Source organism: Mus caroli, chromosome X (assembly GCF_900094665.2).
Source record: "Mus caroli chromosome X, CAROLI_EIJ_v1.1, whole genome shotgun sequence".
In the NCBI taxonomy this organism is placed as follows: Eukaryota; Metazoa; Chordata; class Mammalia; order Rodentia; family Muridae; genus Mus; species Mus caroli.
The window spans coordinates 157,971,257-157,984,235 of record NC_034589.1 but is presented as its reverse complement, the minus strand read 5'-3'; the positions used below and the strand labels follow the sequence as shown (position 1 = coordinate 157,984,235).

The window sequence follows — 12,979 nt, the reverse complement described above, 5'->3', positions numbered from 1 at the left end:
AGGGAGAAAGGGGGGAGGGAGAGGGAGAAGGAAACAGAGGGAGACAGAGAATGGATGCACTCCTACATCTCTTCATATGCCCTGCAAGCAGTGCTTCTTTCTCCAGTACCTCTCCTTAAGTCAGACTCACATCTTCCCTGTTGTCTTTCTTAATAGTCAGCAGAAACTACTTTCTCTCTTCTCTGAAAATTTGAAGTATATAATCCACACCTTTCATGTGGCAATAACAATTTTCCATTGTGTTCTAGGTGTTCTTAGTGAAGACAATGAGTCCCCGATGAGAAAGTACCTTTGATACCTAACACAGTGGACCACATATGTAGGTGCTCCATTTTTACTAAAAATATGAACAAAATAGGCCCTTGAGCAAATTAAAGTAACAGATTCCAGGCTAAAACTTACACCTTCATCAGCAATACATAGTGAACAAATACAGCTCAACCGTCAACAGTCTCTAGAACAGAAAGTCACAGTAAACAACATTACCCAAAACTTAGAAATAAGGCCAAGGAGGGGCACAGTGAGAGCCTTCTCATGGCATTTCAGTGTATATATTCTGTGAAGCCAACCCTGGCCAGGATCACCTGATTCTCCAGATTCTGGGATTTCTATTTGTTTTTAATTAGGGATTATACTCTACAAAGACCATGTTAGAGAAAACAGATGACATGCAGCTTATTTTACTCAAATATTAAGGACAAACATATTTTCCTGTGGGTCAATAGCTAGCCTTGCACCTAATTTGGGTCTGTCATTCTAGTATCCTTTTTCTTTTTCTTCCTTCCTTCCTTCCTTCCTTCCTTCCTTCCTTCCTTCCTTCCTTCCTTCCTTCCTTTCTTTCTTTTTTTTTTTTTTTTTTTTTGGTTGGTTTTTCGGAACAGGGTTTCTCTGTATAGCCCTGGCTGTCCTTTGTAGACCAGGTTGGCCTTGAACTCAGAAATCCATCTGCCTCTGCCTCCCAAGTGCTGGGATTAAAGGCATGCGCCACCACTGCCCGGCATCCTTTTTTCTTTAATGCTTCCTGCTCCCTTTTTTATATACCAGGGTATGATATCCTCTTTTGTTCAAATAGGTTTTATGACTGATGGCTCCTTCATTGAGTCATATATGGACTCAGTCAATTATCATAAAAAAACTTGGAGTTCCTTTTTAAAAAGTATTCTTTGAGAATATTAATAATTAGGATAAATGTAATATTAGGTACTGTTCCTGCCATTTTTCTATTCATAAATAATTGCCTAGTACTTACTTTGAATACATTTCTTGAATTTTAAATTGGGTCACCAACATTTACTTCCACTCCAAAGGATTTACAAAGCAGCAGGTAAATAGATACTCTTAAATTTTGTTAAGAATTACTTCTAATGATATGTATGACTGTTTTTAAATTGGCCACAATTAATTGAGTAATGTTTTTTTTAATGAGTATCTTAACTAGAACAATATCTGATCCCTTGAAATAAATAATCTGGTGGTAAATTTCTTGAATTTATTTCCCATCTGAAAATTACTAAACATGACAGAATATAATTTTACATCACATTACAATGAATAATATTTTGTAAATTCAAGTCATACTAAAATCGCATTAGGAACATGGCATTAGTTCTGAAATTATTACCAGCCATAATGCAAACCAGACACTAATGCTTTGAGAAGTAAGTTGCTGAAATGGGATGAAATAATCACGCTATACATAAACCATTTATAGGATTTACTTTAAAGCACAGGTTATTTGTTTTTACTAAAGAGAAATAATTCTTTCTTATTCCAAACATCAAGTGCCATCACATCATAAAAATAAAATATGACACATGAACATTCTATTTTTCATCCTTTTATTCATATGTTCTTTGCTCTGAAATAATGAAAACATTATGCATCTTCACTATTATTTCCCATATTGTTTAATCAACAAGGTACAAACAAATTCAGTTTCAGTAGACTAGAAAGGTCAAGGTTCTGCAACTTGCAGTTGCCTTCACATTGTATGCTGCACCTAAACAGCATAAAAGGCAGAAGTATCATTTAGTACCAGAAGGAAAGGGTCTGAGGCATGAACCCGAGAGCTAATCCTTTCAACTTCCATGTTGCTTTATTCTCTAACTTTTCTTTCTCCATATACCATATTCATCAGCACTTAAGTGACCAACCGTTAAAATGGATGGTTTAGGCAAGGAAAAACACCACTCTTGTTAGTCCTAAATACTGCAGAAACTTAGAGCTTGAAAAATTTGCCAACGGACTTGCTTCTCAGTAACCAGTTTTAAATTTCTAATCGTGAAGAGGGAGCTTATAAGTAAAATCACAACCTTTATGAACACAAAATATTTTAAACCTTACACAAAATCTCCAATATTTACATAAAAGAGAAGCTTTTAAGCTGAGAGTATTTGAAAGCTTAGCTTTATTGTGCTGGGGATTGTACTATCATAAACACCATTGAATGACATAAAATAAGCTGATATTCCCAAATCCTTTTTTATTAGATATTTTCTTCATTTACATTTCAAATGCTATCCCGAAAGTCCCCTATACCTTCCCCCCACCCCCCACCCTGATCCCCAACCCTCCCAAATCCTGGAATTTTTAAAGACAGTACTTCTGAAATCTATAGGACAAGTCCAAGTCCTGACTACTCATTAAATTCCATAAGCTTTCAGGCAAATTGTACCCCCTTTCCTCTCTGTGTGTCTTCATTTCTGTGGACTGGTTGAGATGTGTGCATGTGGAAGCCTAAGGACAACCTTGTTGTCATTTCTCAGACACCATCCCACCATCTACTGTTTTTTTCTTTTGTGGTCAGGTCAAGTATGCTAGCCTAAATGGTCAGTGAGGGCCTACCTGCTCTCCTTGGCTCAGAGATTACAAGCATGAACCACCCTGACTTGTGATTCGTTTTATAAACTTAGGTTCTAGGGATCAAACTTGGGTCCTTATGCTTGTAAGTCAAACCCTTTAATGCCTGGACAATTTCTTTGGTCCCCACTTCTTTCTTCCTTACTTAAGTTTCAAATGAGGAAAAAAGGGGAGAGATAGTCCAAATTAGGGATATATGAAGGAAAATATGGGAACCTAGTTAAAACAGTAGAAGCTTCCTAGAATATATACATATATAAAGGCAATCTACATGAATTTGCCAAAAAAAATTGGGGAGACAGAGTTTCAACTGGCCTTCTCTGTTCACCAAATTAAGATTCAAGTACCAAAATTGGGTTATATCCAACTTAATTTTTGGCCAAAGGGGTCCCATGGGAATCCCAAAACATCCCAGGCTGCTCTCCACAAATTGACAGCAAGGCTCCATTGCTGAAGGCAATACCTATACAGTTCATTGAATATAGAGAAGGTTAGGCGGTGCCTACAGAGAGCCTTCACTCCTATGTTCTAGTATCTTTAATACAAGAAGACACTCTGCATACTATAAAAAAAATGTAAACCAACCCAACCACTAACCCTTTGATCGTGTCCTGATTACAAGATATGGTAGGGCAGTGGTGGCAAAAAAGCTTGTGGGAGTAACCAATCAATATCTGATTTGATTTAAGGCCTGCTCTATGAGAGAGTATGCATATATAACAATACTTGTGTGACCAAGAACCGGAGACTAGATAGTGCAGGGACCTAGGACAAAACCAAATAGTACTGCTCTAAAAAGAAAGTGTAGCAATATAATGATTCTGCTATACTCATAACTCAGTGCCTTGGTCAGCCATCATCAGAAAAGTTTCTTCCTGTAGCAGATGGGAAAGACTATAGAGACCTGCAGCCAGACATTGTACAGAGAGGGAGAATCCTTAGAACAAATATTCAACCCTAAATGAAATGTCTCTATCAAATACATCTTATCAGGGCTCAGGGTATCACCACAGAAGAGGAGGCAGAAAAAGTATTTGTAGCCAGAGGGCATGGAGAATCCAAGTAAAGGAGGTACTGTACATCAGTGGTTGTCAACCTTCCTAACACTGCAGCCCTTTAATATAGCTCCTCATGTTGTGGTGAGCCCTCAACCTTAAAAATTATTCCACTGTTATTTCATAACTGTTATTTTCTACTTTTATGAATTGGAATGTAAATATCTAATATGCAAGATTTTTGATATGTGACCNCCAAAGAGGTCTTAACCTATGGGATGAAAAGCACTAATCTAAATCAGCATGATCAAAGTTCATATGAACTCACAGAGACTGAAGCAGCATGAACAGGGCCTTCTTCATCGGTCCCTCTGTGTATATATAGCATGGAGTCCAGTTTAATATTTTTATGAGATTCCTGAGTGTGTAATTCAGTGGGCATCTGATTTTTGTGCAATCTCTTGGGGGTAATTTTCTTCTGTTTGTCTTGTCCAATGACATTTCTGTTATATCATGTCATATCATATTAAAAAGATTTTTAAAATTCATTTTCTTCCCTGTAACACATTCACTAATCCAGGATATAAAAAATGTCTAAGTTACATTTTATGTACCAGTAGGAATGAAAACAAAAGCTAATTGAGAGTGATCCTAGCTAAGACTCCTAACAATTCAGAATATGTAGCCTGAATAGACCATCTCCTGTAACCAGACTTCCAATGGAGAGATACCTTCTACATACAATTTACCCTGCCTATAAAATATGCAGGGATAAAGGTACAGCAGAAAGTGAGGGAATGGTCAACCAATGAGAAGGGTTTAGCTTGAGATCCTTGCCGTGAGAGGGACTCCACACATGACACTGTTAATGATATTTGCTATACCTGCAGACAGAAATCTAGCAGAACTATCAACAGAGAGGCTTCACCCAGAAACTAATGGAAACAGATGCAGAGGCCCACAACCAAACATTAGGTAGAGTTTGGAGAATTCTGTGGAAGAGCGGGAGGAAGGATTGTAAGGGGGCGGGGGGGGGGGAGCGGTCAAGAACAATACAAGAAGACCTACATAATCAAATAACCTGGCCCTATAGAGTCTCACAAAGGCTGAACTTCCAACCACAGAACATGCATGAGGCTGAACTAGGCCTTCAGCACATGTATAACAGTTGTGTATCTTGGTCTTCCTATGGGACTTCTAATAGCAGAAACAGGGTCTGTCTCTGACTCCCTTGTCTGACTTTGGAACCCTTTTTCCTAACTGGGCAGCCTCATCTAGCTGAAATAGGAGAAGATGTCCCTAGTCTTATTAGTTGAAAGGGGAAGGGAGGTGGGTGGGAAGGACTAGGAGGTAGGAGAGAGGTAATGTAAAAGTAATGAATGAATTCATTGATAAATTAATTTTTAAAAGCTACATTCTATGAGATCAGTGTCTGATTGACTACTCTGCTATTCTTTAATTGTGCTATTATCTGAAACTGTAGAGAACCAATATGTTATGATTTTTATTATTTCTGTACTAGATTATGAATCTACTTTTATAGCACTAGGCACATAAGGACATGTGTTATAATTACTGATTAGGGAAGATAAAAATGACTACAAAACATCATCATTTCAAAAGTAGCTAGTTCATATATTTGTATACTTCAAAAATAAACACATTAAACATCTCTCTGTTTTTCTGCATGCCAATTCCTGGTAATCTCTATACTAACTCCTATTCCAAGTACTTCAAATAAGTTAAAGTCATAGAAATTTTATTCTTTTATGTTTGACTTATTTTACCTATCATAATGTTTTTTTAAAAAACAAATACATTTAGAATGATGGGAATATTTTGGATGTAGTGGTGAGTAAACATAGAATATTAAAAATGTACTGAATGCTGCTGAATAGTGGGAAAGTTGTAAAAATGATCAATTTTCACATACTCGGGTTTAATAATTCCTCTCATAATTCCCAGTCCTATATTGTCTCAAGAGTAATTTTCTCTGGTTCATTTCCCATGTTTTTATTTTTATTTTTCCTATGTCCTTGACTGTGTAATGGACATGGTGACTAATACATTTCAAGACGCTAGGATTTCGGTTATATGTTTTAAATATATATTTTAACTAAAAGAGAATTACATCACTTTCCTCTACCTTTTTTTTTCTCTAGCCCCTCTTAGGTATCCTCCCTCCAGTTACTTCATGGTCCCCAGCTCTCAAGCTAATAGCCTCATTTTCTGTGATTATTATTGCTATATATACATATAAGTATGAATATGTATATATATACAAATATGTAAATGTACTTTGATGAAGTCTGAAAAAAGTAAACATTGTCTTTCTAAACAGGAATATTAGGGAGAGATGTACTTGTAAGCATTCAAAGCTCTAGTTAGCTGAGAGGTATCATGCATGTATGTCCAGAATAATTTTCTTGAGATATTTTCTTACACTAAATAGATCTATTAAACAATCTATTAACCAACATAATAAATAACATACAGATAGATGGGTCTTCTGCTTCTATTTCAAAATAAGTGAACCAGAGTCTGAAATTCAATAATAAATTACATTTGAATCCTATTTTCAAAGACTTTACATTCTCATTGGAAAAGGTGGAACCAATATGCAAAATATTGCTTAAAAATTCATTCAAAGATTATTGATAAAATATTTTGGCTTGAAGAAAAGAGACATGATCTGGTACATAAAGCAGAACAAATATTCACAACTGAAGTGGCCCTCAACTTGTACCTGCTTTTATGGCAGGTACACCTTCAAAACACTTACAAAACACCTTCAAAATTGTGCTTTTGGGGGCTGTTGTGAGGGTGATTATTAGGAATGTCATGCAATATTCAACTCAGACGTTAGGGATGCGGCACCCTTGGATGTAGAAGTATCTAAACTTCTAGTTCTTTCCAGTTTCATCTATTGTTTATGATTGGCTTCTGACAAATATTTAATATTAAGAAAGATTTTTCTTTTTAAAATATGTATTTTTGTATTATTATTTGAGTTTGTGTGACATGTGTGGGTGTGCACTGTGAGGGTGCCTAAGGAGGCCAGAGGAGGATGTCAGCTCTCTGAGGCTGGAGTTGCAAGAGATTATAAGATATCTGACTTGGAAAATGTTCTTAAGAGTTAAGCCATCTCTCTAGCTCCAGGAAAGATTTCTTCTTTAAAATATAGTGTTGCGTCCAACTCGACCAGCAAGGAAAACACAACCACTGGTTCTTCTTAAAGCAGTTTACTCAGGCAGCTTCTCTCTTCAAAATTCCCCCCATACCTCGGGGTACAAGCATATCCACTCAAGCCACTACCACGCCTCAACCAATCACCACAGGTCACATCACCTCACCAGGCANGCTTGCTCAGCNAATCAGGGATTAAGGGCGGGCCATCCACCAAATATGGGCTTGTTTACTGCCTAGCACAGATTTCCATCCGGCTGCCCAGGGAGTCCGGAATGGCTTCCCACAATATAGAATTGAGTGGACAGAAAAAGTTCAAGCTAGATCTTTCCATCTGAAATATATCACAGAAGTATGGACTGAATACTCACTTCAACATGTTGACAAGTTTGGATGAGTTTAGCCAAAAGAGTCTCCAGTTCTGTGTTTCTCTTAATAAGATTGGTGAGATTACTCTCCAAGTTTTGCTGTTTAAAAGAGAAAGAGAAATGTTATTCTGCATACTTTTCATTTTAGTATATACAAAATATTAATCCTCAGAAAAATGGATAGATTTTCAGAGGTATTAATGCTATGAATTATTTTTTCAGGTACTAATAATTTAAACTAGATTTTCAAAAGTTGTATTTCAAAGATTCTTCTAGAAATACTCAATTTTTATGTTTCTATTCATGTTTACTGTGTTACCTCAATTATATTTAATTAGATATTTAATAAGTGCTTGATAGATATGGAACTTGGGAGAAAGTATAAAGCGTTATACCTTTGCCCGAATCAAAACTGATAATAATATATAGCTTAATTTCAGTGTTTTGAGATTTACCAACTTATAATTAAGATGAGGTTAATCTTTTCAAAGCAGGTTTGAATTGACCAGATATGGTTAAAAATATTGCAACTTACAGAATTCATAAACAGTTCTTGTCTCACATATGACAATACATATCTCATACTTTTTAGTCATAATATAGGTTATCCTTTGTTTCTATTTTTCTCTCTATCTGTGTAAATGTCCTTGATCATTATATTTACATCATTATGCATCTCAATATAGGAACATTCCTTAAAAGCATCAAATTTAAAGTTTCCTGGAAAAAATATTTAATCACATTTTGACCACTATAACCATGTGCTCTGCATCAGAGTCATTAAAATTTCTCCATTCCTCCTTGTTGCATGTGTTCTCCATTTAAACTGTCAATTCACTTATTATACATTTACTTATTATACATATTATTCACAAATATGTATTAAGAGTTTAGTAAATGTCAGAATCTGAGAAAGATGCTTTAGTAAATGTCAGAATCTGAGAGAGATGCTAGAGACATAAAAATAAAAAGCCCCATCTCTTGTTCACAGGGAGATGACTGTGTAACTGTGGGAGAGGAGGACTAAAAATGAAGGATGGGGAAAAGGTGATGGCTACCTAGAGGTATCCAAGATGAGGGAATTTTCCACCTGAAGCACAGAGATGGAGTTTTTGTTTCCCAACAGAGTCAAGTTCTTAGAAGATGAGACACAGGTGGACCCGATCATGGTGAAGAATCCTCCATAACCAGGGATGATGACAAGATCAAGAGTAATGAAAGGAATGAAACACAGCTAAAACGTGGGATAATGGGAAATTCCACGAACAAGATATAATAGACTTCAGATCTGTAATGCCACCTAGCATAGAAGGCATAGGGATTGTGGTATGGCTCAGTGGTAGAACACTTGCCTAGCATGGCACTAGATTATATCAAACCAAAGAAAAACAAGCAACAACAAAACCATTTCACCTTAGAATTTATGAAAAAAAATTTAACCTTTTTCTAAACTTTACACTTAAAAATGTATATTAAGAGAGAGAATTATTTTCAACTTATATTTAATGAGTGTGCCAGGGGTAGAAATCTGTTTTTAATGAATTCAATTAATTAATCTGGCATATATCGTACTGCTTAAGTTTGAGGATTTTTATTTATTAGTTTGTTTGAAATACATACTTGCTTTGTAGCCCAGGCTGTCCTCAAACTCCCTCCCCCTAATTTAGAATCTCACATGCTTTGACTACAAGTGTGAACCACCATACCAAGCTTGCACAGTGATTTTTATAAGGAGCACATTTTTGTTTCCCATAGGTTCTTCATCATCTAACCTTTTCTTGTTAAAATGTTTTCTGTTCCTCTTCCAAGAATGCAACTCCCCTCATAATTCCGAGAAAGTTAAACATACTTATTCTTAAGCTATTTTGGGAAAGAAAAGGTTCACATTTCCTGATATTTGCTTAGGATTTCCCAAGGATCTGAATTTAGCTCTTGTCTTGTAATTTTTGTCTGACAGTTCATCTGCTATGAACTTTGTTCTCTGTGTTGTGATTTGGGTATTAATGTAGCCTAGCCAGGGGAGGTGCATACTACAAGTTTAGGACTTGTTCTTTTCCCAAAGAGGGTACTCTCACAAGACACCTATGTTAAAGTGAGGCACAAATCCTGCTTTGGCTCAGTTCCTTGTTTCCTTGCATGTGACTTCCATGTCTGGCTTCAATTCTAGAGGTGTGAGGTGTCCTGTGAGCCAAGTGTGTTCATGAGGAATTTTTGCTTTCAGCTGTGTGAGGCTTGGCTTTTTCCTTAAGAAGTGTACACTTCCGTGAGTGTTCCATGTATCCCCACTGTTCTTCATCCTCACTTTCTAGGAGCAGTGATCTTCCCTTACAATTCCCCTCGTTCCATCTCAGAACCTTGATATTATCCACCTAATGGTTTTGCTTGGGTATATGCACTTGAAGACATCTTACAGAGTGAGTCCAAAAGCAGTTTAAATACAACCTGATTGTTTTCAAATGAATCACTCACACACACACACACACACACACACACACACACACACACACACCACAGCGTTTCTACTATTTGGAGTAAATGAATGGAACCCATAATGACTTTAGAATCAGAGTTAAACATTCCATTACTCAGTGCCTTTGGTTTAGATGTGACTATTGTAAGTGAATTTGTCAGCATTTTTTAGTGTGTTAATCTTAGAGAATCTTTTTAGTTTTCTTCTTGGCTGACCATTCATGGCAGGAAATTTCTAGGGAAATACATCATCTAACTGTTTGCAGTTCAATTGTCATAAGTATAACTTTTAAAAATCTAGTCAGCAAGAAAACCAAACAAATGTGATCCAACGCATTCAGATTTTACAAACATCTGCTTGCTCCCCCTCCTTTATTAAGTAGAACTCTTGCATAAAATCTGTTTTTAATCAACTGATAGAAAAAGTAAAGCCTGTGGTTTAAGCACTTTGACCAACCCAGGTCCTTTGGGGTTATTCAAATTTTAAAAGTAGAAGTGTTAGTGAAGTGCACAAAGAATTACTGAGGTAGTTATAAATACAATAAAGGGAAATTCAGCTGCGAGAAAGTTTTTTTTCCAGGTAGTGCCAAAGGGGTTGACAACATTTTTGAGAGAACATGGGCAACGGGATAGTAACAAAATCCAGTCTTCACTATGCCTTGCATCTGAAGCCTCCACTACAGGGACTTCCCTGGAGGTCTTCTGGAATTTATCTCTGTCATTATCATCCTGTGTGGTGGTGAGCAGCTCTTTAACCTAATTTTGACTGTGCTTTGTAGGGGGGAAAGATAACACTTTTCAATGTAAGAGTCTTGGAACTACAGTACTTGACAGGTGAAGGCAGGAGGATCAGTAGTTCAAGGTCATCCTCAGCTGCATGTTTTGAGTCATCCCTGACTCAAAACAAAACAAAGCAAAACTTCCCTATGTAATGCCTACTTCTTTATGTATACTTGATAGTCTAGAGAATACAAAAAATAGTTTCAGTTTTCTGTTGTCACCTTAAAACCATAAATATTGTTTTCATGTTCCAAAGAGAAACCCAAAGTATAAGTGATCATTTATGATTGATCATGATGTGGTGTGAGCTACCATTCCAAATGAGCAAATCAGTAGATATAGCTTTAGCGCAATTTCCTATACATAACACGAGGATAATGGTCAACATACCTATCTATGCCATCATCAAGGTCATATGAGAAAAGGAATATAGACAGCAGGAAGCTACAGTTATGGATTGAAGGAAAAAATCATTCAGCCTGTTCTTACAGCAATACTGAAATAATAATGTTCCAGCAGACATTATTTTCAAATTTGCTGATGGCTTATTTTTCTTTCTTGAATGCATCTGTGATCCTCTGTCTCAGGGCCGTATCTGGCCCCGGGAAAGGCAAACTGTGGTTCTGGGGAAACCCAAGAGAAACTGATGCCCTAGAATCAGTTCTCTACCAGAGAATACTTGCAATTACTAGACAAATGTTACAGTTCCCTTATCTTCTGGATGGGACCACTCTGTATATCAGTTTATAAAATCTCCCCTATGGCCTTATTGGGCAGGAATGTATGGATCCATAGCAACACCATGCTCACTAAAATGTGCTCTTTCCTCTTTCTTCCTTGTGCTTTGTGGATTATATCCCAGTTCAAACTCTTCGTCAGAGTCTGCTTCTGGGAAGCTGAACTACAACTGTTTCTATGGACACCCCAATACATTTGAGTGTTAGTCCTTCTGATGAGGAATGATGAGGATGGGTGGCTTGATGATTCATCATTTGGGAAAGGTATCTGCAAATCGTCTCTTTCTCCTCAACTAATGTCTAGGTTTTCTGCTTATAAAGGTCACATAGCCTCCAGATTCCAGGTTCTAGAATGACACTGTTAACAAAAGCTAATATGAGGTACACATCTGAGTCACACTTTAAAATTCCTAGTAGTTAAGGTTTTAAAACTAAACTTAATGAACGTTGTTTTAGAGTACTACCAATATGCAAACATTGGTGGAATGTTTTATACTATTTTTCCTTCTTTTTGCTAAGTCTTTGGAAAATTAACTCACATGTCAGTTACATTTCAATTGCATTAACATAAAGCTACTGACTAATAATACTGGACAGTACAGTACTACACACTCAAAAGACCTTTGTAGTAAAGAGTCACATAGAACTTCTGTTGCCTTTACATGGTCTGTGACAATGAGTCAGTTCTGTTGTTTCATCATAAAAATAGCCATAGACATAGCATATAAAAATGAGTGAACAGCACACTATTGTGCTTTAATAAAACTTCATTCACAACACAGGTAATAAATGAGATTTCACCTGTAATTCTTACTTGCCAAAGCTTGGTACAGACTGTACAATGTAAAAAATAAAATAAAATGTCACCATATTTCTGGACTACTACATCACACACACCTTATTTAAAATGCCGATCCTTATCTCTACCATTTTGTGGAAGAATGCAGTCACAGGCACATAGGCCTCAGGAGGAATTCTTTGTAGACAGGATAGAAATACGTTCTTTTTGCTTATGGCTAGCTAGCTTAACTTGACAGAACTCAAAACAATCTGAGGGAAATTCAACATCAATGTAACCTATAGACATTTTATTCCTAAAAACATAATGATTAAGCTCACAAAACAGAGCATGAAGATTCGGATCCCAGCTCTAAGTCATCCAAGAAGTCCTTTCCTGCTCTGTGCCTCACTTTCCTCACAAACTGGCTAAAGTAAAAACAGAAAGAAATGGATGTGACCCCACTAGAGAAAGCCTGGCACAAAGTGTTCTAGGAGCTCTGGGTACAGAGAATAAAGAACTTGTGTTCAATGTTACACTTTTATGAGTATTGTAAAAGCTTAATTTTCTAATTCATCATCGTCAAACTCAAAATTATTTTCCTCCATTTTGCAAACTCTTCAGCAGATTTTGGCCTACTAGCATGTAGCTATAAGACTATACCCTACCCTAGAGTATAATTCCCAGAAATGCTGAGTCAAATTTGTTCAATAGTCTCATGATATTGTATTAATATCACTATTTTCATATTAGCTACACATGCACACACACAGAGAGAGAGAGAGAGAGAGAGAGAGAGAGAGAGAG

General features: G+C 36.6%; 1 protein-coding gene across 5 annotated transcripts in view; it reads right to left on the bottom strand.

Annotated features, from left to right (window-relative positions):
* Positions 1-12,979, bottom strand: part of Mid1 (midline 1) — a 329,163-nt gene that overhangs the window by 50,088 nt on the left and 266,096 nt on the right. For all 5 annotated transcript variants that reach the window (XM_029473477.1, XM_021152957.2, XM_021152956.2 and 2 more), the window contains exon 3: positions 7,412-7,507. In XM_029473477.1, coding sequence (XP_029329337.1) covers positions 7,412-7,507 — 96 coding nt within the window. The remainder of the gene's footprint in view (positions 1-7,411; positions 7,508-12,979) is intronic.